A 27,717-nucleotide genomic window follows, 5' to 3' on the forward strand; every position below is an offset into this window, starting at 1 on the left:
GGGACCTTGTTACCGACGCAGGTCTTTCATCATTTAAGACCAAAATCTTTTTCCCTCTGTTCAAGAAAAAAAAAATCAGTTATTGTTCCTATTTTGCTGTAAGTGGAAACTCCTTAACACGATAAATTAATGACTTCCCTGTTGCTTGGAATCTCAAAACAATTGTAGAGGAAAACCAACTTGTTCCTTTTTCATATGTGAAAATGTTACTACTACTACGCTATTAATTTTAGCTGCAAGAAAATATCGAGATGTCCCCATCATAGTAGGTTCTTAAAGTTTTTTTGTTTCATTGTTTTCAGTTCAAAATAAATGTTGTGCTTACCTTCTCGTCATTACTTTCTTCTTCCATTAACAATGCACCATACGTTTCCGTTGGTTGCTTCTTAAATTTAGCACATGCCCGTTTACGATTTCATCAATCGTTACATTATGACATATCTTGTGATGATATTTCTTTCGACACTATTTGGATTGTTTCAAATTGTTGAAGAATAAGAACAAAACAGGTTTTTTGAGTTGGAACTTGGAACTGCCACCCCTCATTGTACTCTGAATCTGTACTTAAATGTTCCATTAGCCTTCAAACTAGGATAAACTTTCCTCCTTTATTGTCCTTATTCTTTCATTCTAAACTACTTTCTCTAAACCAAGTTCCACTATTTTCTCCTCAACTCAAATTTTGTTACTATATCACAGATTTGGAAACTTTTATTCTCGTTTGTTTTAAGCAAAGAGATGAATCCTTCAATAAACCGCCGTTTGAGGTTGCTACATTTGTATATAATTCTGCTCCGTCTTTGTTGCACGAGTTCTTATCCCACGCCAACAAACTGCACCGACACAAGCCGCGTTTGTACTTCTTTCTTGGCCTTCAAGCCTAAACCAAACCAAACCTTGGCTGTGATACAAAGCATGTTTGACGTGTTACCCGGTGAGATCACTTACGAAGACAATGGCTGGGATTATTTATTCATCAGAAAAAACTGTTCTTGTGATGCTGGTACGAAGAAGTTTGTGTCTAACACCACACTAACAGTGAAATCCAATGGAGGGTTTGTGCATGATTTGGTGAAGGAAGCTTATGATGGGCTTGCTCTCTTGCCCAACACAACAAATGGGGCAAGAAAAGACCATGGTGTCATATCACTGAACTTGTTCTGTAGCTGCTCCAGTGGACTGTGGAACTATTTGATGAGCTATGTCATCAAAGATGGGGACAGTGTTGAATCACTAGCAAGCCGGTTTGGGGTTAGTATGGATAGCATTGAGACAGTGAATGGCATTGACGATCCTGGTAGCTTCTCTGTTGGTGCTCTCTATTATATACCTTTGAATTCGGGTTAGCATCAACAATCTTTTTCAACACTTCAATCTTTTTAGCATTATAAGTTGAATGATTCTTTTCATCACCTAAGCAAATGTAGTTGGCTAAATTTTTATTCTTGACTTGCAATGTTGAAATTTTTAAGTGCATTGCAGTTCCTGGTGAGCTTTATCACTTCAAGAATGACACTCCTCCAGTACCAGTCCCTTCACCTTCTGTAGATGAATTTTCAGGTATAGATCAGCATATAATGGAAGAACAGGAGAAACCATTTTAGTTTTCCTTCAGAAAGAAAAGTTAGTCTTGTCTTTATCTTTGCACAAATAGTAAAGGTTGAAGTTTTGTTTACAAACATATATTATGTTTTCTTGTTCTTTTAGTTCATTTTTAACTGTTCTGCCAGTTTTACTAAGCTCTGAAATTCCAAAGGAAACATTATTTAACCCAAAAAAAGTCAGTTATTATGCAAACATTGAGTATGTAACTTTCTTTTCCAACAGCCGACCAAATCAACCAGAAGGCTCGTGTGCCCCATGAATGGATCGTAGGAGGTTTTGCGGTTGGTCTTGCTCTGATAATATTAAGCATTGTTGTCTGTGTATTCCTGAGATCGCCCAATTGTTTGGTTGAAGCCAGAAATAATGCAACAAATTCTGCAGGAAAGATCTCTAATAAGTTCTATGTTTTTGGTAATCCAAATTTGTTTTGTGGATGTGGCAAACCGGTGGACCAGAAGCAAACTGATGGTGAATCCAGCAGCCACCAAATTACCGTAACAACCAAAGCATCGTGTAATGACTCTACTAATTTGGATTGGACTATCGAGCATACACTTTTTTTTCTGAAGTCTACACATGTTAATTGACCTCAGATTTGTATTCGATTCTTTGTACTTATACACACACTTACACTCATCTCTATGAGACAATTTTAGATTAAAATTGATTAAAATTTGATATTGCAGCCCTAATACCTCACATGTTGGACATGGATAGGCCTGTAGTTTTTTCATACGAAGAGATTTTTGCCTCAACCGATGGTTTCTCTGATTCAAATCTGCTTGGGCACAGAGCACATGGTTCTGTTTACTATGGTCTCCTTCGTGACCAGGTTTGTGGCCTTGTACTTTTAGTTGTGTTGTAGAAAAAAGCAAGTGCTTCACCATAAGGAACTAATGAGACAACTATTATACTCCTACTGATTTGGCCTGTATTTAAATCTTCTAGGAAGTTGCTATAAAAAGAATTACAGCTACTAAAACTAAAGAATTTATGTCAGAGATAAAAGTTCTGTGCAAGGTTCATCATGCTAATCTGGTAATACCTTATTGGTTGCAATAAATTACATGCTTTGTTTTCAAAACAAATTCCTTTCTTCTATTCAAGAGCTTGAGTCCAATTTCTTATTAATTTTGTCAAGGTAGAATTGGTGGGCTATGCGGCTAGTCATGATGGTTTTTTCCTTATTTATGAATATGCTCAGAAGGGTTCACTCAGCAGCCATTTGCATGATACTCAAAATAAGGGTAAGATCATCTTGGTTTTTACTGCAGAAATACTTGAATAAAATTTCTAGTGGTATAATCAGTAGTACTGATAAAAGCTTCCAATTCAACGATGAGAAGGTTTGAATTGGCGTTTTGTCGTCTTGCCTGAACATAATGAATATATGGTTCAAGACCATTTTTTTATTTTGTCTTGCTTTTAGGTCATTCATCTCTTTCTTGGATCACAAGGGTCCAGATTGCACTTGATGCTGCTAGGGCCATTGAATACATACACGAACATACAAAAACTCGCTACGTCCATCAAGGTATCAAGACAAGCAACATATTGCTTGATGCTTCCTTTAGAGCCAAGGTACTAACAGATTTGGACACCATTGAATTATTTGAAAAGGTTTTGCAGATGTGCTGATTGCCAGATCTCACTATTTTTTTAGATATCAGATTTTGGGTTAGCAAAACTAGTTGGTAAAACAAATGAGGGAGAAACCACAACATCCAAAGGTGTAAATGCATATGGGTATCTCGCTCCAGAGTATGTATACTTGTACACAAACACTCCTCTTATATTGAAAGAGAAAAAAAAAAAATTGACTTTTTTCCCTATTTATAATATTTTGCAGATACTTTAGCAATGGCCTTGCAACGACCAAAAGCGATGTCTATGCATTTGGTGTTGTTCTTTTTGAGGTCATGTCAGGGAAGGAGGCCATCATTCAAACACAAGGTCCTGAAAAACGACCATTGGCATCTATTGTAAGTTTCCTTATGAGACATTATAGTGCAAAAATTGTCATTGGCATCTATTGAAATATAGTTAACTAATCATAGCCGTCAAGTCACTAATATATCTGGTAATGATGGTACATAGGATAGGTTGTGCCTGGTTTGAGGATACCAAATTTACGTACGACAAGTAAACCTTAAATCAAATGCCATGGAAACTAGATAACTTCTTTGCTTTGACCTCTGATGCATTACATTTTTTTTATTCTAAACTTGGCAGCTGCAATATCTGTGTTTTCTTGCAACATGTTACAAATGTAGGATTTCTAATTTATTATGCAAGTTTATGAGGTTTATAGTTGCGAATTGTAACTGTTACGTGAGGCAAAACCTTAATATTTGTTAAATTGCAGATGTTGGCAATTCTTAGGAACTCACCTGATTCCGTTAGCATGTCAAGCACAAGTAACCTCGTTGATCCTACTCTGATGGATCTGTATCCTCATGATTGTGTACATAAGGTAAGTTCACTTCTCCATTTTCTACTGTTATGTTCATGGTTTTGGGTATTTGATTTTTCAGCCCCAAAAAGCTTGAAGATCGTCCAACTCACGGCCTAATTAAGAAAATGTTAATTTGTTTCATAGTTTTTCTTGGACTAATGAAAATTAGAAACAGAACAAAACTACATCCACTTTGAAGTGACATTCTGCATAAAGGTTTTACTCTACTGGCTCATTGATCTTGGTGTTTTGTTGTGTTGTGTCCGCACATAGATGGCCATGCTGGCAAAGCAATGTGTGGAAGAGGATCCCGTATTACGTCCTGACATGAAGCAAGTTGTGATTTCCCTCTCACAAATCCTGCTGTCTTCTGCTGAGTGGGAAGCCACTCTTGCCGGAAACAGCCAAGTATTCAGCGCTCTCGTTCAGGGAAGATAGTTTACACACCAACGTCATCATTTCCTTCCACTACTCTATTATCTTCTCCTCTTCCTTTTACCATAGAAATACAATCAAATATGAGCTAAGACTTCACATGAAACCGATGGATCAATTGTATTTTACAGGACAAAGTTTTGGAAATTAAAATATGTTGTGATGGAGTTGAGAAAAGACTTCGCTGTGTTCTGATTGTTACCGACATAATTTGTAATTTCATTAATATACATACGTGTATACACATTGATTACTTGCAATGTTTATACCCTTCCCAAGGACCAGATAAGGCAAACAGTGATGCAATTCCCAAATTTTAAGGCTGTAACATTCGTCCAAAAATGTTGCTTCGTGTTGAATCCATGCTAGGACAAGGAATCTTTTCATGCTCCCAAATACATGCTATTTTCTCTCGAGTTAATAATAATATTTCAAGGATTTGTTATTGATACTGAAGCAGTTATTGTTTCTAATATGGTAATGGTATACACGTGGATGTTTCTGTATGAAATTACAATACAGACAGAACTGAAGGTAGGAGAAACAAACGGTGTTTGTAGCTAGCTGCTACAAAGCTTACTTGACAAGGGAAGCTAGAACCCTGCGTGGTGGATGGAAAGATCTTCTGGAATGAAGGACGGCCCAATTATCAATGAAGAGAACATCCCCTTTTTGCCAGGGAATGGCCACAGATTCCTCTTCCAGAATGTGCAGACAATCATAGACTATATCAGGAGGTAGTGGTTCACCATCCCCAAAGGTTACAGCTTTAACAGGATCATTCCGTTCATCTTCCCACCCTGTGTAAGCAGCCACCATGCTGTTAAACCATATCTTCCGCTGTCTACTTTCATCATATTTCACACCCGGAATTGGACCCATAATCGTCTTCACACCATCCTCCAGCCATTCCAACTTCATACCCAGTTTACCAGCCCTACAATGCAATCAATTTTATTTTTCTTTTCCATGTAAATAAATAAGTAATGAACAATTTGCACTGAAATTTTCCTACACTTCACTCCATGATTGTTTGAAAAATGTTATCATAATACGTTTTTTTATACACTAACCCCAACTGCTTGAACAGCAAACCAAACTTCAGTGTACGTCACGAATTTACTCAAAAGAGAAAAAAAAAAAAACAACCTTTGTTGAGCGATGGCTTTGTCTGTGGTTAAGAACGTTGATTTCCAGCCACGGCCAATTGGGGAAGAAGGGTTATCGTCTTCTCCCAAGACCCTGATGTACAACAAGCCATGCTTCTCCAGTCTCTCCACGAACTCGGGGTATTTGTCCTTCATCCTTTCATACACGACATGGCTAAGAACAATGGGGGTTTCGCCGCCACTCCCAGGCTCCACTTCGCAGAAGAAAAACAACTTGGAAGGAAATTCAGGAACTTGAGCCATTTCGTGGTGGAAAGGAATCTTCTGGTCAGGTGGGGACTCATTGGCGGTGAAGACGCGACCGACGACGTTGGTGCGGGGAGCGGCGCCGCCCACGTAGGGAAGCTCGTCGTAGCCGAACGCTTCAACGACGTCGTTGAAGTGGGAAGCGGTGGAGAGGGGAAAACCCCTGAAAAGGACAGCCCCCGATTGGAGTAGCAGTGATTGGAGGAAGAGTTTGTTGGCTTTGACGGAATCCGTAAGAGAAATTGCACTTGCAGACGGAGAAAGAACCGCCGGGAATGGAACTCCGTTCACAAACTTCTGTCCGGGAACATGGATTTCCACAAAAGCAGTTCCCATGTTTTGTTTTTCTCAGTCACCAACCACGGTGAGGATAAGTGTGGGTTATTGCATTCACAAATACCTCCATAATTAAATGTAAGTAACTTTACATTGCATTTAGGTACAAAACTTCTAAAACCCAAAATCCTAAATTTCATAATTCATTTGTTTTGAAAGTTATCCAAATATACTACATTTAACTTATTCTTATTTTAAAATATTTGATTTTCGAATGTCTTGTTTAAAGAAAATAATTTAATTAATAATTCTTATATTTTGAAAGGTATCAAATACAATAAATTTAACTTATTCCTGTTTTAAACGATTTACTTTTTTTAGTGTTTTGTTTACTTAAAATAATTTTAATTTTAAAATTTTATTTTATTTTGTTCTAATTGGTTATATTAATTATCTTTTTAGAAAAATTTAGTCAATGCTATTTTCTTGACTAAGTTTGTAAATATTTCTTCCGGTGACTTCGACATAGTTTTATTTTTCAATTGATGTGGATTATTATTTACAGATTTCTTTTATTAATGTTAATTAAAAAGTTCCTCTAACTGATAATGACAAAAATAATTATAATTAGTACTGGTTAAAAAAATTATAAAAATTAGGAAAAAGTAATACGTCATTGATAATAAAATATAATTATCACATATGTCAAGAAAATAATAATCACAATATATGTTAATCAGGAAAATCTAAACTCATATTGTCTAGAAAACGTAATTCAATATTAATAGAAAAAACTCTAACTAATATTAAAAAATAACAACAACGGTCTTTAATATAAAAAAAAATACAAATGATGTAAATTAAAAACAACTTCTATAAATAATTATACAAAAACTAGTTGATATCAACTGAAAAGTAATTATTTAATAAAAAGTAATTATTCCAACATAGTTAAAGAAAATTCTAACTAAGATTTTCTAAGAAATAATCTAATCTACATTGTCAAGAAAATAAATTTAATTGACATTGACTAAAAAACCGCTAAGCATCCACCGAAAATAACATAATTAATATAATGAAAAAATATGTTTAACATTAGAAAAAACATATTTTTAGTATTGACTTATGATGTATGGATATGATATGTGAATCGAATACGATATGTATCTGATATGTCGACATGCTTATTTTAAAAATAATAAGATACAATACATGATAAATATGTTATATATGAATATCGAAAAGTGTACAACAATTTTTTAAAAACATGATAAATATATGATTGTTATTGTGTGAATCTAAATTAAAACTTTGATAACTAATGTTAGTAGCAAATTTAAAAACCAATTTATAATAGAAAATACTTTTGTTATCAATTTATAGACTAGTTATAATTTTTTGAACTATTTTAGTCACCAATCATGTTTATTTTTTACATTTGTACCTAAATTGGTCACTAAATGACTATTTTTTTTATCACTAAAATTGATCATTATTTAAATGTTTTCTTGTAGTCTATTAAAACTTCATAAATTAAATATTTCATTAATAAATATTGGTAAAATATCCTAAAATATTTAACACGAATATATAAACTAAACTGAATGCATCCTCCATCCTCCATGTTCACAAATAAAATTCTATATAACTAACATTAGTTAGAAAATAACTTCAGCCCAATATTAACAGTAAAATAAAAGATGTTGAGAAAAAAAAATAAACACGAACTTAAAAAGAAATCATAGTTAAGACATTTATTAAAAGGAATATTAAGTGTAAATGATAAAATAACAATCTCTCGATTTTAATAAATTAAATAACACTTAAATCAAACTTGAATTGAAAAAAAAAAGAATAAACAGAAATATGCGTAAATGATAAAATAACAAACTAAATTGTGTCTCTAAGAATTTAAATGATACAACAATATGTGTACAAAATAAATAGTAAATAAATCTGCATTGTTGATTATTACAAACATGATTTATAATAAACATAAAATATTATTTAAATGTTTATAAATACTTATCTATTAACAATTTAACAATAATACAATTTATCGGTTAAAATCTATTTCTTACTATAAAACTTTCACAACGCAAAAAAACAAATACTTATTCTATCCATAAAATTTTAAAGTGTTTTATTTTGAAAAAAAAAAATCCGTAAAAAGAATACTTACTAGGCAAGTAATAAAAATGAAAAATATAAACGTAGAGTGAAGTTGTGCTGATTGCATAGTACCCCTGTACTGCGTAGTGAATCAATCTAAAACCCTACTATACACTGTCTTGCATCTGTGAATTCTAAAACCCTCAATTCTCTCTCATGGCGGAGACCACTGAATTGACTCGCCACATTGAGTCCTACGTCGACACTTCTTCTTCTTCTTCTCCCTCTCTTCAGGTCCATCCGCTTCTACCTTTTTCTATTTCATTCTCTCCTCTTTCAACAATCCACCTAATCGCTTTTGCATTACAGGCTGCAAGCTTGAACGCTATTGCTTCTCTCGTTAAAACCGATGTCTTACCTCTACAAGCACTGGTACCTTTCACATAGTTTTTTCTGTTTATAATGTCTTGTTTTCGAGCTACGAAAATAAGAGTTGAATTTTTCACGGGTTCATGCTTGCTTAATTTGTTTTGGCATGTCCTGTTTTGTTCCCCTGCTCTGTTTCAAATTCTAGGTCAGAGAGTTGGGAATGTATCTGACCACGACGGATAACGTTATTCGTGCAAGAGGTGCGTTCTTTTTTTTCTTTTTTTTTTATAAATTTATTTAAAGCTTACATATAGAATTGGTTATATATGACAATCTCTGTGAAAATATGAATCATGGGTTTCATTCTAATCCTCTATCTTTAAAGGACTTTGGACTATCTTATTATTGAATGTTTCTTGGAAAAATATTCTTTAGGAATTCTTCTTCTAGCAGAAGTGGTCACTCGTGTTGAATCAAAACCTCTTGACAGTGCAACTATACATAGCTTGGTTGGGTTCTTCAAGGACAGACTGGTCAGTATAAATGTTTCTTTTTGTTACATGTCTTCTTTAAAGTTTATGGTTTGAAAATTTTCCAAACTCTTGTTCTAGTTTGCATCTGTCAATCACTTTCGTATCCCCTCTGTTTATTCCTGCTATTCCTTTTGCATTCATATTTTCATATCACGGGGTTGCAACTATGGTCCTAATCTTGATTGGATATAGCTGATTTCATGTTGGAGATCATACACTTTAATTAAGTCTTCCTTGCAGATAATATACTGAGGTTGTATTCCTTTGTTTCCCTTACTGCTTTTGAAAAAATATCAATACTTGTGATGCATTACATCAAGCTTGATAGTTTTCTCGATTGCCTCAAGTTTTGCCTTTTGATATTTTATGAAACTTGTGTTCTTTTTAAGCCTTGTTTGAGCATTGCTAATTGAACATTATTTTTATTTTATTTTTTGCATTTTTTCAGATCTTTTGTAATTATTGATTTATGATCTCTCTAACCATATATAATTTTCTAATAACATGAATAATATAATATTGTTTATAATCAGGCAGATTGGAGAGCAGTCCGTGGTGCACTTGTGGGTTGCTTGGCATTGATAAGGAGAAAAAGTGTTTTGGGGACTGTAACTAGTAGTGATGCTACAGCCATTTCTCAGTCTTTTTTCCAATACATGCAAGTTCAATCTTTAGGACAGTACGACAGGAAGGTAAATTATTTTTCTGGCCAGAAAACCTATAAATTGAAAGCTCCTGCTTTACAAGGTAGAATTATAAAAATGAGCTAGGACATTAAATTTTATGTTGTGAAACAGAATTTCAGAAAAAGAACTCTGTTTGATAAAATAATGACTTGGAGTGATTATACATCAGCTTCAGTTTTTGTTTACTAATCAATTAGTCTGATTCTGCTTATTGTTTCCTTTATGTTAAGTATTTTTGTACTGAGTTCTTCTGCAATTCTCACATTTTTTACTGTGTATAAGGTGCATTGCTAAACATCTGACCTTTACATTGCCTGTTTCAATACTGCAGCTATGTTTTGAACTGCTGGATTGCCTGCTAGAACATTACTCTGACGCGCTTACTACACTGGTAGTCCCAGCTTCCCTGAACTTCTTTATAAGAATGAGCAAAACTAAATGAAAATAACATTCTGTTTGATGATATTTAATGTTATTTTTAAGCTTCAAATGTATGTTAAGACTTAAGATATATGTTTTTGCATAATTAAACCATTTTCCTTTTCTTCTTCCATCACTTCCTCATATATACCAAATATAACCAGCGAGTTTCTCAGTTGTAGATTTAGCTGAAAATATTACGGTTGTGAAACAAATATAAGTGGACAAGTCTATACTGAAGACAAGTTGATTAATGTTATGGTGTCTCATATTTTATCACGTGAACACATTACCACACATCATCTAAGTTGTCTATGGTTGGTAGAATATCTCATCTGTTATACAATAATAACTGTTTTTTCATAATTGAATACCAAGTCATATGTTTAAAAGAAATCTTGTAATGTGAATTAACTGTTACATGCAGCTTGTTTGGATCAGGTTATTAATAATTTATTTTCCTTCAATCATTATCTTGAGAGAACTGAAAAAGAAAAGAATATTGGCTAAATCACTTTGTTCTCAAATATGCGTACAGTATTTGAAAGCATGGTTGTCATTCCCGGATGGGGGAGCAGAATAGCCGACCCCAAAAGTAGGATAATGGTTAGGGAGATGACTGCTATTATAAATTTTTTTGTATAATTGAATAATTAATATCTAAGTATTTATAAGTTGAAAAAAAGAACTCAATTCATACATCAATCATCATCTATAGTGAAACCTCACAGTACTTGAACATATGCAGAGTATAAAGTCAAGAAAAACAAATGCAAGTCCTAAATTTTAGAAAAAGAATTACTGAATGCAAAAAAAGTTAAAAAATAGTAAAACCAAAAGCAACTAGGGAACTAAAATAACAGTGGGAACTAGGGAAGTAAAAGAAGTAACATTGGTTTTAAACAACCAGAAATCGAAAATCTAAAGAAGGAAAAAAAAGTAAAAGGAAACAGAAGTAAACAAACAAAGATAAAAGATTAAAAAAGGGAACCGAACATGCACTTACTAATGAAGGTTGCCTGAGAGAGCAAGTTGCTAGACATCTATGGTGTCCGGAGAAGATATAAACACAATGTTTGCAAAGAATGCTAAGTGTTTCACATTGTTGCTGGTTCATTTTGTTTGTTGCCGTGTAATACACTTCGAAACGTCCACAAGGGACTGTATTTTTTATTTTTTCTACTGTTTCTAATCTACAATGGACTAATCACCTAGGACTCGCAATTTGCACTACATGACCGACCTGCACCATGCACACTGGCATGCTATGAAAACAAAACGCAACCCAACAACTGCAATCTAATGGCCAATGCCTTACATTTTATAATACCAAAATTGCAATTTATCTAAACCAGATTTTACTCAATTATTTAAATATTTAGTCAATTAATTGGCCACTTATACATATTTTTAGGACACGTTTTTTGTGATCTCTAATACTAGTTGTTCTTGACTCTCTTGTAGGGAGATGGCCTTATATACGGAGTTTGTGAAGCCATAGATGCAGAAAAGGATCCAGAATGTTTAATGCTTGCTTTTCATATTGTTCAGTCTTTGGCACAATTATATCCCGATTCATCTGGTCTACTTGCAAGCTTTGCCAAAGACATTTTTGATATTTTAGAACCTTATTTTCCCATTCACTTTACCCATGTAAGCTTAATCTTTCATGTTTATTTATCTGTTGGACATCTTTTGTTTGCTCATACTGATTGCTAATTTTCTGTACAACAACTTAAGCATGTAGGTTTGAGACACTAAGAATTTGGTTGGTGTGAGTGTATCATATGTAAACCTGTTTCAGACTTGTTTGGCTATGTCATATTATATTGAGGTTGGCAGACTGTGACAAGATAGACAATTTCTGTGTAAATATCCTTTTAGAAATGGACTGGGCTTAACTCATTCCCAAAAGCTAGCTCAATGGGGACCAACTGCCGAGTTCTCATGAGAATTCTGATTATATTCCTAGTCAATGTGAGACAACTTAACACCCCCTCTATGTTCAAGCCCTAACATCTTAAGCATAAAGTTTTAGATTGTATCAATAGGCGGTTCAGCATTAAAACTGGAAAGGCTCTTATACAATTTTAGAAATGGATTCGGACGGATCCTTTTTTGAAAGGTTAGCTCAAGGGGGGAATGGTTGCTAGTCCGTCTTACAAGGAGTTTGTTTTGCCGTATTTCTAATCAATGTGGAACATATTAACACATGTGTTATCACTTTATAATTTATCTGTAATCTTTGTTTATTTCCCAGCCAACTAATGGAGATACTCATGTGCAAAGAGATGACCTGTCAAGGTCTCTAATGGTATGTGTAACTTTCATTCAGATTTGACTCATATTTACTTTTATTGGTTGCGTTTCCTTACAATTAGTCATTTAGTCTTTGCTGTGAACCTCCAGATTTTTTAAATTTGTTACTACATATTTCATTTTCCCTCCCATTTTCTTTGAATAAAAAGTAATTTTCTCTAAAAAGTCTTGCTTTTATATACTAGGAGAAGAATTTTATTGTTTTCTTTTTCTCTTGCTTTCTTTCTGAAGTTAGATGGCTGTTTTGCTAAGAAAAATCACAAGGCAAGGGGATAACCATCAAAAGTTACAGGGCTTCTAGTTAAATGCTTATTTTATTTTGCTCTATGGAGGCAAATATCTAGGTTTTCCCTCTATAGAGTTACATATTTAATTCTGTGAAATCTGGGAAATTGCAAATATTAGTAATCATGAAGTTCTCCTTACTTGAGAAATACATTTATTAATGAATAATCATACAGATAATAGTTAGTTTTTAAGGCATATAACAACTTATACAACTGGTTTTAGCGTTAGGCACAACAATGCATTTTTCGTTTATGTTCTACATCAGACTGTAGGGTGATATATATTTGAGAGCCATGCTTGGTGTAGAATAACTTGATCTCTTATTGTTGTCCTATTTAGGAATATCCTTTGTATTCCTGTTCTGTAATAAAATAAACAAAATACGAAGTTGCTTGAATGCATGCATACACCACGATATGCACATAAGGATACAATTTGAACTTATCGTTGTCCTTAAATGAAGTAGCATCTATGTTATTATTCAGATGCAATTGAAATCTGTTACAGTATTGTATGTTTTGCATATAGATACTGGTGAATATATTTTATAATATAAGTAATTATTTTACTTTTCTGCAGTCTGCATTCTCTTCTACACCTCTCTTTGAGCCATTTGTCATTCCTCTGCTTCTTGAGAAACTTTCTTCTTCACTCCATTCAGCAAAGGTTGGTATAAATAGATTACCATTCTGTCTTTGATGTTACATATTAATCACCTTAAACTTTTTTTTATTTATATTTTTCTGTGCGTTTTTTTTTTTTTGCTTTCAGATTGATTCCTTAAAGTATCTTAGAGTGTGCTCTTCCAAGTATGGGGCAGAGAGAATTGCAAAATATGCCAAGTCTATTTGGTTTTCAATAAAAGACACCCTATCTACATATTTGGGGGAGCCAAATTTTTCTTTAAATATGGCACCTGTTGATGGTATTGGCGGTATTGGCGGTATTGGCTTCCCAGAGAATGAATTTGTGATGGAAGCTCTGTCCCTCCTTCAGCAGCTTATTGTTCAAAATGGCAGTTTGTTAACTAGCGTAATAATTGATGATGAGGATGTCAACATTATTTTCAACACCATTTCCTCTTATGACATATATGACGCTATTCCTGTGCAAGAAAAGAAGAAACTGCATGCTATTGGTCGAATTCTTTATATTGCTTCCAAGTCTACCATCACTTCTTGCAATGCTGTGTTTGAAGGTCTTTTCTCCAGAATGATTGATAATTTAGGAGTTTCTGTTAGTAATACTGATAGCTCTCCAAATGGTCATATTTTCCCCTCTCAGAAAGTCAAGTTTGGATACCTTTATCTCTGCATTGAACTACTGGCAGGATTCAGGGAGTTAATCGTTGGGTCTGATGAACCAGCATTGCAGTATGTTATTGATCATGGGACATCTTGTACTTGGCTTCATAGTTTTTCATCTTCATTATTTAACGACTTTGGATCAGTCTTGGCAGCAAGTGCTGACAGATGCCCCCTTGATCCAGATATATACATTGGAGGTGTGTGCTCTTTTTATTTGAGTAAAACATAGTTTTTAATATGCTCAGCCTTTTCTCCAGAATTTTAATCATATTTTGTTGATTGGTATCCTCCTATGTAGATTATCTTGAACAAAACCAATTTATGGGTTAAATGTGTTTGATCCCCTTAAAAACAAGTGAATCTGGTTTTAGTCCCTAAACCTTTTTTTCTTTATTCTTCATCCTTAAAATTTGAAATCATTATTAGTTGTATGAAGTTTTCATCACTCTGAAGCTTGATTTAGTTGTATTCATTTTAGATCAGATAAATTGTGTTTACTTCATATGGCTGAAAAGAAATTTCGTAGCCTGTTGACATGACACTACATATCTTAGGTTTCAATTGACACAATCATGCTCTTTGTTGATAATAAATCTGTCATTCATCTTGCTTCTAACCCCTCTTGCTGTGATAGGTTCAAAATATAGATATTGATGGTCACTTTATCTTGAACTTGTTCAAAAACGGTTCTTCACTTTCATTGATGTCAGAATCAAGCATTAAATAGTTGATATATTCACAAAAGCCTTTCCTATACTACCTTCGATTTTTCGTTGGCAAGTTGGGAATCATAAACATCTATTCTCCAACTTGAATTAGATATTATATATAATCAGTTAATTTGTTTCCTATACTGTTCAATTTATTAGTACATTACTATTATATATACTTCTCTCTTCTCTGTAAACAATATATTTGATTCAATGATTTCTCTTCTTTCTTTAATAATCAGAATCTAAGTAATTAATTTCATGCCAGATTCCTATTATTTGGTTTTGGTGCATAAAGCGAGATAGCTGGTTCTTGAGAGAATTGCTAAACTAGAACCACCCTGATTGCATTTTGTTAATTAGTTTAAATAATGTCACAATTCAGAACAAAATTCAGATAATTCAAGCGTGACATGCATGACAGAAATAAAGTTATTTACTTTACAGGCATTTGCTGTATTTTATTTCCTGATGCACACTTATTAAGCTCACATTACTGATTTCTTTTTGGTTCTTGGTACTGATTTACAGTGAAGGGCTTGCAGACACTTGCTATGTTTCATTCAGAAGTTTTTTCACTACAAAAATCAATATTTGATAATATTTTGAAGAAATTTATGTCAATTATCATTGAAGATTTCAACAAAAAAGTATTATGGGAAGCAGCATTGAAAGCATTGTGTCATGTTGGCTCCTTTGTTCAAGAGTTTCACAAGTCCGAAAAAGCCATGAGCTATGGGAGTTTAGTAGTAGAAAAAATTGTGGAACTTCTGTTTCTTGATGATATTGTGGTGCCCTTTTCACTCAAAGTGGAAGCATTATCTAATATAGGCATGACTGGAATGAAAAATATGGTAACATGTCTTCAAGGGATGAGAAAAGCAGTATTTGCCAATCTATCAAAGGTTTGTGTGGCGTATCTAACTCCAATACTCTATGTTCATCTTTGATAGAAGGTTATTTCACTCTTAGAATGCCCTCAGGTTTATTGTCATTGGGTATTTAAACATTTTTACTTACCTTTTATCCTTGTAATATTGTGGGTTTACTTTCTTGGATGTGATGTAATTTTATGATATTTTTTCAACTAGGTCCACACAAATTTAAGGTCTTCTGAAGTTACTGTTGGGCTTCTGGAATGCTATTCTTGCAAATTGCTCCCATGGTATTAAGCTCTTCAGGACTTCTATTCACTTCGATGTGACATTTAAATTGTCTTCTTAAAGATATGAAACCTGATAAATCTATTTTGTCTTATCAACTGTTTCCAACATAAGCTATTCTCCGGGAGCACGGAGGATTTACACTGGACTAAAATTACTATTAATCTGATACTTTTAGTTGAAATGGGCAGGATCTATGAAAACGGAGGTTCAGAGGACTTTACAGTGCAATTTGCTATGGACATTTGGAGTCAAGCAGGAAATTTCACGGTTTTCAGTACCTCATTTGAGGAAAAGGTTTATATAGCTGTGGCCCACATCTATTTTTAATTATTTTATGGTTGTAGTTAAAATCATGTACCTTTTGTTATATACAGACAACTAAATAAACTATCCAAAAAGTAGTAATGATGATATTTTTTATTTTTTATTTCAGGGTCTCCTTGATGCATTAATAAAAACCATGAAACTTTCTGTAGGGAGTTGTTCTGTGGAGAGCCAAAATCTTATAATTCAGAAAGCTTACAGTATACTATCATCACGCACTAACTTTCAGCTTAAAGAATTGGAAAGTTTACCACTATCTCCTGGAAAATACAACATTTCCCTTACTGATGAAAGGATAATCTCATTATTTGCATCCGTGGTTATTGCAGTTTGGCCCAAAACACTCATTCCAAATATGAGAGTACTTGTGCATCTATTTATAGTAACACTCGTCAGGGGTATTGTCCCAGTTGCACAGGCATTGGGTTCCATACTTAACAAATTAGTTTCAACATCCAACAGTGCAGAGAACTCCTGTGGCATTACCTTGGAAGAAGCTCTGGATGCTATATTCAATACAAAGATATGGTTTTCTAGTATTGATATGTTGCAGAGATGTAATGGAACAAGTAATGGGAAAGAAATAGTTCTTACTGATATATGCCTGGGTTTTGCAAATGATAAATTGCTTCAAATCAATGCCATTTGTGGTCTCTCGTGGATAGGAAAAGGTTTACTTCTACGTGGTCATGAAGGGATTAAAGACATCACTATGACTTTTATTGAGTGCTTAATACCAGGCACAAAGAGTGCCTTGCCTTTAGTGATGAAATCTGAAGATCAGATTCAGGATCCTTTAGTGATGAAATCTGCTGCTGATGCTTTTCATGTTCTAATGAGTGATTCTGAAGTTTGTTTGAACAAAAAATTTCATGCCACAATACGGCCTCTGTATAAGCAGCGATTTTTCTCTTCTATGATGCCTATCTTTCTGCAGTTGATTGCAAAAGCTTACTCCTTATCTTCGAGGTAGATGTATTCTCACACATACACAGTCAATGAAAACTATTTTTCCTCTCATTGACAATTTCTAGCGGCTTATTTTTATTTTTTATGCCTTATTGACTAAGATTCTGTACAAGGTCCCCCACATATAAATAAATGCATCATTGCAAACTTTCCAATTAGATGTTTTGACTGGGAATTTTGCTTTGTACCATTTCTCTTCACTCTACCTAAAGTGTTGCTTTTTGTAATCTCAGATCATTTTTATACCGAGCTTTGGCACATGTCATGTCTGAAACTCCAATGGTTGCCGTACTAAATGATGCTAAAAAGGTTAGTTTGAGGAATTTTAACTCGCTACATATGTCAGATTCCAATTATTCTTTTCTTTTTCTGTCAAAACCTTGTGCTGTATTTTCTTGACCAAACTACTTTTCCTGCATACACACTGGCAAATTTTGCAGCTTATACCTGTTCTACTGGATTGTTTGTCCATGTTGACAGAAGATATCCAAGATAAAGATTTGCTTTATGGTCTGTTGCTAGTCTTATCTGGGATATTGACTGAGAAAAATGGTAATTATCATGCTTATTGGAATTTTTTTAATGTTGTTTCATTTGTACATTTAGGGTTAAGATATAGGTGTATGGCTTGGTCTAAATTTGAGGTCATACTGTGATTCAATTTATTTTCCTTTTTGGTTTCTTTTTATGATTCCATTGTGGAAAGAAATTGGTTCAATATAAGAATTAATTGTGAGTTAATATTTTAACAATTGACCTTGACCATTGATCATTATATACTAGATGCTAGATTATGGTGTAATATCCCATATTTTCACTTTTCTTTCTATAGCTTAGCTTATTTTAACGAAGAAAACATTGTCATGCAGCCCCAAGCTATTCATTATTGTGTTGGCGATGAAGCAGTGATCATTATGTAATTTTTGGCAAGTATGAATGACCTGTAAATATGCTGTCTTATGTAAATTATGTTCATGCGTACAGGACAAGAAGCTGTCGTTGAGAATGCGCACATTATCATCAATTGTCTGATTAAGCTTCTGGACTACCCTTATAAGACGGTATGAGGTTTTCTCTGTACGAGTTATTTATTGGTTGCAATTTGATGACTCAATTTGTGTTATAAAGTAACTTTATTGCATGTTAGACTCACCAGTGTTCCTTTGGGGACTACACTCGCACCCTCTTCCTTGTTGCTCTTCGTACTGCCTGGCAGTTTTTTTATATTTTTGTCGACAAAAATGTCCTTCAGGAAATTAGTTTCTTTTAACTGTGTATTGCAAGTAAAATGGACATGTTACAATGTCTGTGAAGAGTAAAAAGAGGGAGAAATTGCAAATATCAACCCCCTTTGCTTAGTTTTTTTATATTAGTGTGAGAGGTGGAGGACTAGGGATGACAAGTTATGGATCCCTGTCCATTTATCCTACTGTTCCGCTAGCTAGCACTTAAATTACAGGGACAAGTCAATTTGAATGGTGTAGACATATTTGCAGTTTTGGGCTTCATTATGCCCTATCGGAGGGCCTGAACTCTTGCCCTACTTATTTTTTGGGTTTTGGCCCCATCCAAAGACAAGGTGCATCAGTAAAGCTTAATTACTGGTGTACTAATTTTTATTCCGCAAAGGTTATACTCAAAAATGTTGGCGAGACCCTTTAGACCGCTTTCATCTCTTTGTTTCCATCTTTTTTGTCTTAGACCTATCAAAGTCCACAGTAATGGCAATTGTTGATTTCTCCTCACCTCCTTGTGCAGCTTGTTCGAGAGACAGCTATTCAATGTCTTGTTGCCTTGTCTGAGCTGCCCCATGGCAGAATCTATCCTATGAGGACACAGGTTTGTCATGCTTTTAGCTTTGAAGCTTTTGAAAAATATTTTTATTGAACTTCCTATCATGATTTGAATAGAATCCTCTTGTACTTATTCACATTCCAAGCCGTGTTTGAATGTTTGAATCAACTTGTTCAATGTTATTGTGCGTGGCTCAGCGCCTGCGTGGTCTTGACTTCTTTTTTTATATAACCTGGGTGTTAAATCTCTATTCGTGGTTCTTTAACCTATTTCATATTAATTACATTAGGTTCTACGAGCAATATCTAAGTCTCTTGATGATACAAAGAGAGTTGTTCGCCATGAAGCTGTCAAATGTCGGCAAACATGGTGGGTACCTAAATTTTTTTGAAATATGTACAATTGTTAATGGTCCTTAAACTGTTATACTTGCTTATTTTGACTTAATCCTCCTTCGACCTTTTGATAGGGCGTCAATGTCATCTAGGACTCTTCATTTCTGAAGTTCAAAACAACATCCCAAGGTAGTGGAAATGCTTTTGAACTTTGTATTCTAATTTATAGGGGTTCTTTTACAATAGGAAAATCTGAAACTGTTTCAAGTGGTGTAAAATAACATGTAAATATTAGTGAGATTTTGTTGCATCAATGATTTCCTGATGACACGCTGTGATGAATGTTGTCGTCTGTTGAACATTTTTCAATTTGAATGATAGAAGGGGGAGCAGTAACATATGAAGATAAATATACCATCCGTGGAAGTCATTTGCTACGATTGCATTTTTTTCTAGGTTAATATCTGTTTGTATAAATTTTTCCATAGGATAGATAAAGGATAAAATAATTTGACCTGTCTCACAAGTAAAAATCAATTTGGTCATGTTGATATAAATTTCTCAATAAAATTTTATTAGAGAAAAAAAAAAGTGATAGATTTTTTTCATGTTAAAATTAGTTTTTACACAAATTAAAACAAATTTGTAGAGAATTGGACGAAAGGACCTTGTATATTAGAGCAGCGAAAAGAAATATTGAAATTTGAGAAACAATTAAACTAAGTGTATTTTTTCCCCAAACATATGTTCCCTAAACAAATAAACAATTAAACAGGTACATACTTTTGTTCCTTCCTAACATATGTTCAGAACTTTACCTTTAATGTTTTTTTGTAGATAAGCTAACGTAACATAATATCTATATAGTTAATATTTCAGCATTTTTGTATATTATACCTTATATTCTTGTAATCAACTTCATAAATCTATATATTTAACATTTCAGCATTTTTGTATATTGTACCTTGTATTTTTGTAATCAACTTTCTATTTTGTTAATATTTCAGCGTTTTTTGTATGTTATACCTTCTTTCTGGTAATCAACTTCACAAATGAGATTATATGTTTACAAGTTCAAACTCCTTCGACTTGTACCAACATGTGTTTAGTGTAAGCTGTAAAGGGATACTGTTTTACAAAAAGAAATATTAAATAATAAAAAAAATGTTTTGTGTATTTTGTATTAGTAAAGAGAGTTTTGTAAAAATCCTAAAATAACGGTTTATGAAAATTAACCAAATTATAGAGTTTATTTATCAAATGATAAATAGTTAAAGAAAAAGAAAAAAATAACTCTAAAAATATTTGTTTTTTAAAACATTATATCCTAACGTACCTTGTAGTACTTGCATGACATGAAGAAACGACGAGTTTTGTTCCACATGCAACTTACCTATACAAGTCTTCTACCCAAAAAGATAAATACGATATAAAAAGCTCCACGGCTTATGAAAAAAACATTTAGTTTTATTTCAATTTTAGGCGTATTCTAAACTAGTCAACCCGTAAAACTTTATTTATAATCGTTTGATATGATATAAAATTATGAATAATAGAAGTCTTATTTTTCTTCAACTAAAATAACCACTATGGACAAATTTTAAATTTTATTTCATTTATTTTCTAGTCCTCACCGTGGCATATCTCTTTAACTAAAATAACCACTATGCATGTTTATGTTTTTGGTAGTGTTTTCTCTCTTCCATTGGTCTGTTTTTGTTGCCCTTCTCTTTTTCAATTTTCTCAAATGTCACAAATTTAGACCCTCCAATACAAGAGAGAGTGAGAGAAAATTGCAACGCCACTGCTTACAGTTTTAGAAGTAAAACAGTGTTCTGTATTAGTGAAACTAACTATAGAACTTTAGGAAAAGATTCCAAACATATGCATAGTACCCCAAAACGGGTGATATTGCCTTTCCTAAAGCGGTGAATATGCATTTTTCTTAATTACAAAATTCACCAATTACATTTTCCTTCACGAAAACCACATCTTTCTAATTGCATAATCTTTACTTGGGCCGAAATGCTGTCTCTTTGGGCCCAGCTTGCCTTGCCATCTGCACAAACAAACAAAAAAGCCCTTACTCCACCACACTCCCAAACTCAACAAACATGAACCCAAATTCCACACTGTATCCTCACTCACCTGAAAATATGTTTCAAGCTTTTTTCTCAGTGTTGCATATTCTTTCTTCATTTGTTGGAAGCTCCTCCTGCATCTGCATGTTCATACACAACAACACAAGCAAGTATCTCACTATTTAGAACACACTAACAACAAAAATAGGTATCAGGAATTTTATTTCACCAACTGGTGAATGAAGATAAAGATAAAGCTGAATTACCCTTCTCCATTTCTTGCCCTGCAATATTCCCTAAACAGAGTGCATTCTGCTTTCACCTTTTTTGCTCCAATGCTGGAATGCAACACATAGCAAAAGAAAACTCATCAAATAATTGTTGATCATATCATATCATATAAAATAATGCCAACACAGTAGAGTGCTACGTGCTTTCTGCTACAATAATTAACCAAACACAACTCATTTTGTTGTTTACCTTGAACTGCTTCCTTTAAACTGGTGCATAATTGTGTCCAGTTTGTTGAAATCCAGAGGGTTCCTTTCCCTGTCATCAATGACACCAACATATTTTGATATATAAACAAAACAGAAGCAGAGAACATAAAAAAACATACAGAATTTGTAAGACTCAAAGTACGATGAGGTTGGTTAAGTAAGTTACAGTGTTTGATCCAAGTTTGTGATAAGCCTAGAGGAATCACGATAGTAAAGAGTAACAATTTCCTCAACAAAGTTAGGATTAGCATCATCCTGCAATTCTTCCAGTTGGATAAATTGCTCATCCAAATATCCCTGCAATCAATCCATGTTCATTCAACTATTCAAATCAATTATTTCTAAACACATAATAATAACTATATTCGGTTAACATATGAAAAATGAACATACATGCATATATATGTTAGGTTTAGAGGAGTTTCATCGGAAATAACAAATACCAATGAGACCTGAGTCCAATCACATAAAAAATTGACAACATTCTCAACCCAAAATCTTAAGATAATAGATATATGGGTCTTTATCCTTATATAATGCTCTACTTTTTCATTTCTAACCAATATGTAACTTAGACTCACACTTAGATTCCTAACTATATATACATACCTGATCGAAGAGGGAGTGTTTGATAGCAGCTACTTGCCTGAGGGAATGGATTTTGTCCATAATCAGAAAATGTGAGAGGAAAAAGTTTTTGTGTTGCAGTTAAAAGTGCAGAGGAAATGGTGTAGTGTGTTGTGATATGGCATGGTGTGAAGGGGGTTTATATAGCACCTCAACTCAACACTAACACAGACACACATGTCCTCTGTGGAGGGATGGATGGTTAATTTGAATCCACTTTAGTTACAAAACAATAACATGTATCTTCAGAACTGTTTTATATTGTCAGTGCCTTTTTTTTTCTCCTCATGGGAGAAACCTATCAAATCTGATTATATAATAAATTTTATTATTAATCTTCAGTCATAAGCATTATGTGATAAGAAATTACAAAGTAGTATTTAATTATGTTATTTAATCAGGCATCCTAAATAGCCCACCAAAGTAATTTAACAGAAAACAGGTTTAATACTTTAATCAGCATCAATAGTACTTGTACGGAACACTACATGGCATCATTTGAGATTTGTTTATACATTATAGAACATGCCCAACATTAATTTGACAAGATACCACTTCCTATATAGATGGCAAGTAAGATCGATCGGATGTCGGAAATGCGGACGAATTTTGTTATCTCATATTCATCATGAAAAAATAATTATGTTCTCATTCACGTATTCAAATATAACCCGTATAAAATTTTTGTCTTATTCCTATTCTCATCTGATAGAGGACATACACTTCTACATGTAACAATACTTTTTTTTTTGTTCTGTTTCAATATCAATCAATTAATTTTTATAAAATAAAAAAATTATTACAAAGGAAATATAATATTATCAAATATTTACAAAGAAATAATAATCATATACATTTTAACTTAGAATACCAAATAAAATTTGTTGAGACCAAAATATTTATTAAGTTTGTAAGGTTAATAAAACAAAGTTGATAAAGTTTAAAATTATTTAAAAAAAGCTACATCTATTATGATAATGAGTTAGAAATAAAAATAATTATTTAAAAAAATCAAAATAGTATTCTATATAATGAAAATAAATAAAAAATAAAAATATTAAAAAGATGTTAAATATGTGTCTTAGAAACAAATTATTAAATGAAATTGTGAAAAAAAAATGTATAATTAAAGATATAATAAGATGAAAAATAACTCAAAATCTAAGTAAATTTTTTGAATATCAAAATAATGGAACTATTCAAAGATAATAAAAATTGTTTTAACCTAATTCTTTTTTATAATTATTCAATTTTTTATTTTTATGATGAAACTTTTAACTCATGCTTAAATTTATAATAAATATATATTCATGAGATAATAAGATATAAAGTACTGATTAGTCACCTCTACCTTTAACAATTATATATATAATATTAATTTTGATGATTGAAATATGATTTATGATTTATATTTATAATTGTTAGATGTTAAAGTTGATAAGTATGATACTGAAGAATCGAGTATGATGTGATGAGCACCAAAATGCAAATTGTTGGAGAATGTGATAAAGAAAGGTTATGGAAGGAAGATGAAGATGCATTCACATATTCCTTTCTATGCTCTTCGGATGCAAAAAAGAAAAGAAGAAATTCTTTCCCTTACTTGATTGAACCAACACACAAATTTATTAATTCCTAAAACAATATTATTGGGCATCGCATGAGACACAGAATTTATCCTCCCAAAACATTGCTTTTCGCCATAAAGCATATAAATTTCCACCATCTTAAAATTCATAATAATAAATCGAGTGTAGATTTTTTATTGATTTTTGCTGAACATTAAAAATATATTATTGGTATTTTAAATATTTTTTTAATATATTTTAAAATGTTAAAATTAGTGATAATCGGTGAATTATGAAAATACAATAAAGAAACAGTACAAAAAATTCTAGAAAAAAAATTCAAATTCTACAAAATCTCTTCATCCTTTTACATTCATTTTTCTATATATAGCATTATATATACGTTTTAAGGAGTACGGTTTCTAGCAAACACCAAGAACTTACTAGCTAGCAAGAAAAGATGGAGAATCTTGTTGATTCCATTCCATGAATAGACTTTTTCTAATATTTAATTTGCAAATTTTTTTTATTTCGTACATTCATTTATATGAAAATTTCTATTCTCAATGTGTTTAATTTGAACTCTTAAACCAAGTGTTGGATTATCAAATTCATATTAAACAAATGAGCCAAGTGTTGTTTGGTTTTTTTAAAGTAAGACAATTTCATTTTAATTATATAAGAATAAATATTTATATTAATTTCATACATTACCACCATGCTAAGATACTATTTATCTAAAATTGAACGCATAAGTGTAAAATTTTCTTTGTACGTATTAGATTTAGTTAATGATATATGGAAGATTATATTCACATGCAAATCTAACGATTCCGTATTTAAATTAAATATATCATAGTGTACGTATTCCAATAGTGTGTGTTTTTAAAGAACATTTTCTTTTTTTCTAATTCGTCATAGAATCATTACGATTTGTATGATCTTTTTTCAAATTCTCACATGATATTTGGAATGAAAGAAAAAAAAAAGATTATCACAGAATGTTAGGTGTTGTTATGACGTGATACAATATTGAAACAAAAAACACAATAAGTTGTCAAACATTTTTTATTATTTCCATTTCTTTTATCATCTATCATTTCCATATGTGCCTTATACAATATATAAAATTTATTTTAAATATATAATGATCATTTTAAATTAAGATGTAATTATTTTAATTATATTGGCATTTCTTTGAAACAAATTACTTAAATATAGAAAAATAATATAGATGTAATAATTATATATATCTATAACTATATATAACTATATATAAAAAAAATTCTCTCTTTTGTGTTTACATTTTATAATTCCAATTTTATCCTATTTGTTAAATTTTTAAAGATTAACCGTTACTTTTACAAGTTTTTATAAAACTATTTACTTCTTTCTTTCTTCTTTTTTTTTCCTATTCATCAACAATTATTTTCTCATATTTTCTCCATACATTTCACTTTATTTTTGATAAAATAATTTTATTTTGTTTATTAACTTAATAACATTACAATATTATCCATTACTAATATAATATCACACATATTTAAAAAATATTTAAAAAATACGTACACACAGATACGATAACACATGTATTTACGTTAATATATATATATATATATATATATATATATATATATATATATATTATAACATTAAATATCAGTTCGATTTAAGTTTAAGTCAATCTTATTAATCAAAATTCAAGAATTGTAATTATTTTTTATAGGTTAAATCTGTCTCCACCAATGGACTCCGGTCAAATTCTCTATCAATTCATTCACATGCAATGAAACTCTAATGCAATTATCGAAATCAATCTTAAATTTCCTCACTTTTTTCTACTCTTTGTTTAAATAAACTAGCTTCATCTTCTTATTTATCCATATATACCTTGTGAGTGTTTCCTTTGTTTAGAGGTTCTAATCTACACCATAAGAAAAAGGAAAAATAATGGTTGAGTTAAGTTCTAAGTTCAAAGCTTACAAATGGAATCTATCATAACCTGATAATAAACACCACTTGAACTATTCCAGTTTCTCTCTTTTTATAATAATTAGCATTCTTTTTTACAAGCAGAATCAACAAGAAAAAATTGCAGTGTGCAACAACATAACAGAGGTCCAACTCAGATTTCACTGTGGCCAAAAGTGGGGGAAATTAACAAGGAAAAATTTCAATGATTGGCTTAAGAATTTTGCATTGCATCTCAATGGTCCTCGTCATTTCCTTTTCTGCAATTTCAGCAAAGAAAAATGTTATAATGGAAAGAAGTGTTGCAGAAGATATTCCTTTTCCATTCTCTTTTTATCCTAATTCCTGTCACAGTGCAGTGAAAGGACAAGGGCGATTTGGTCTATGCCAATTTCTTATACAAAAAATTACACGGACAATTTCTGTCATTTCTTGATATTATAGACGATACTCTTGTCTTTCAATCGCTTATAATAATCCCCTTAAGTCCTTGTAGAATATATATGGTGTAATGTGTTTTTTAGGTGACACAAGTTAACGTAACACATTTCATAGAATTAAAAACAGTTTCTGTAAAGGTTAAAAGGACAAAAGAATGTATGCAATCTCAAAAAATCACAAAGAATATCAGAGTAATTTACCCTTTTTTTTCTGTATTGTATGTATGTGGTCACATCTGCTCCTTTGTAAAGGGCCAAAAAGTCGAATGTTTTAGGTGGGTGGAAAAAGGATTAGAATCTGGTGTCTCTGTTTTTTTTTTTTTTCTATTTTGTTCTATATTTTCTTTTCTTTCTCTTATCACTATCTCCTATGTTCATAACAATCCCACCATGGACTATCATCAACCTCTGCATGTGAAAACTCATACCCTGATGCATCCACATAAAACTTGCATCAGAAAAACTAACAACAGGCGAATTTACAGCATGACAACATATGATGATGCCTAAAAAACTAGTCTTGAATTGACCTTAATATGTTTTTAACTATAAATTACTTACAGTAAAGTAGACAAGGTAATGGTCGCCAAAACAAAACAAGCTTTAATTAGTAACCACAACACAAAGTTAGAATCTTAACATGTTTGGTTGCTGCTTTCATGGTCATTTTCATACCACTAGAAAACACTGTCTGTGTTTCTTATTTCCTAAAGAGAGGAAGATCCAATCACATTGAAAGAGACGTGATTGGAGCAGAACATAGTGAAAAAGAATTTGCTGCAGAGACTCACAGCACCTGAAAAAGCATAGCAGTTGTTTCCTTTTCTTTTGTGATCAAGAGATGTGCGGTAGCTGAGTGGAATAATCAAGGCTGTGGGAATTGATGCAATCTTGGAGAGGTTTTTGCTGAGGTTGCTTTCTCAGTTCTCAGTGGCTTTAGGGGGTTATTCTTCTTCTTCTGCAAAAGCATCAATTCTACTAATCATCTACAGAATCCACTGTGTGGACGACA

General features: G+C 32.4%; 4 protein-coding genes across 5 annotated transcripts; 2 read left to right on the plus strand and 2 right to left on the minus strand.

Moving 5' to 3' along the window:
• The first annotated feature begins 128 nt into the window (after positions 1–128).
• On the plus strand, positions 129–4,672 carry LOC114186127 (lysM domain receptor-like kinase 3). Its single transcript, XM_028074155.2, has 11 exons — positions 129–1,342; positions 1,483–1,560; positions 1,828–2,118; positions 2,292–2,437; positions 2,554–2,643; positions 2,747–2,852; positions 3,035–3,186; positions 3,269–3,366; positions 3,455–3,587; positions 3,971–4,078; positions 4,334–4,672. The coding sequence occupies exons 1-11, from the start codon at positions 739–741 to the stop codon at positions 4,496–4,498; spliced, it is 1,971 nt and encodes a 656-aa protein (XP_027929956.2). The 5' UTR covers positions 129–738; the 3' UTR covers positions 4,499–4,672.
• Positions 4,673–4,912: 240 nt separating this feature from the next.
• LOC114186128 (2-oxoglutarate (2OG) and Fe(II)-dependent oxygenase superfamily protein) lies at positions 4,913–6,311 on the minus strand. The gene is made up of 2 exons (XM_028074156.2): positions 5,645–6,311; positions 4,913–5,432 (listed from the first exon to the last, which is right to left on the minus strand). Exons 1-2 carry the CDS (start codon positions 6,244–6,246, stop codon positions 5,072–5,074), a joined length of 963 nt encoding a protein of 320 aa, XP_027929957.2. The 5' UTR covers positions 6,247–6,311; the 3' UTR covers positions 4,913–5,071.
• A 2,106-nt stretch (positions 6,312–8,417) lies between these two features.
• Positions 8,418–19,928, plus strand: MET18 (ARM repeat superfamily protein). 2 transcript variants are annotated; one of them, XM_028073292.2, is made up of 20 exons: positions 8,418–8,592; positions 8,668–8,730; positions 8,873–8,927; positions 9,103–9,200; positions 9,734–9,892; positions 10,218–10,277; positions 11,771–11,959; positions 12,567–12,620; positions 13,493–13,579; positions 13,685–14,417; positions 15,462–15,835; positions 16,022–16,095; positions 16,285–16,390; positions 16,530–17,389; positions 17,623–17,698; positions 17,830–17,941; positions 18,374–18,450; positions 19,148–19,228; positions 19,473–19,552; positions 19,653–19,928. In XM_028073292.2, exons 1-20 carry the CDS (start codon positions 8,515–8,517, stop codon positions 19,684–19,686), a joined length of 3,450 nt encoding a protein of 1,149 aa, XP_027929093.2. In that variant the 5' UTR covers positions 8,418–8,514; the 3' UTR covers positions 19,687–19,928. The 2 variants fall into 2 exon arrangements, with proteins under 2 accessions (XP_027929093.2, XP_027929094.2); XM_028073293.2 differs by lacking the exons at positions 8,418–8,592; positions 8,668–8,730 and having other exon boundaries at positions 8,883–8,927; positions 9,738–9,892.
• Positions 19,929–21,332: 1,404 nt separating this feature from the next.
• On the minus strand, positions 21,333–22,923 carry AHP4 (HPT phosphotransmitter 4). The gene is made up of 6 exons (XM_028072711.2): positions 22,709–22,923; positions 22,266–22,396; positions 22,080–22,148; positions 21,866–21,937; positions 21,667–21,739; positions 21,333–21,577 (listed from the first exon to the last, which is right to left on the minus strand). The coding sequence occupies exons 1-6, from the start codon at positions 22,766–22,768 to the stop codon at positions 21,530–21,532; spliced, it is 453 nt and encodes a 150-aa protein (XP_027928512.1). The 5' UTR covers positions 22,769–22,923; the 3' UTR covers positions 21,333–21,529.
• Positions 22,924–27,717: the final 4,794 nt, after the last annotated feature.

This window comes from Vigna unguiculata, chromosome 5, assembly GCF_037176805.1.
Source record: "Vigna unguiculata cultivar grain cowpea cultivar isolate G323 ecotype 2 chromosome 5, ASM3717680v1, whole genome shotgun sequence".
Lineage (NCBI taxonomy): Eukaryota > Viridiplantae > Streptophyta > Magnoliopsida > Fabales > Fabaceae > Vigna > Vigna unguiculata.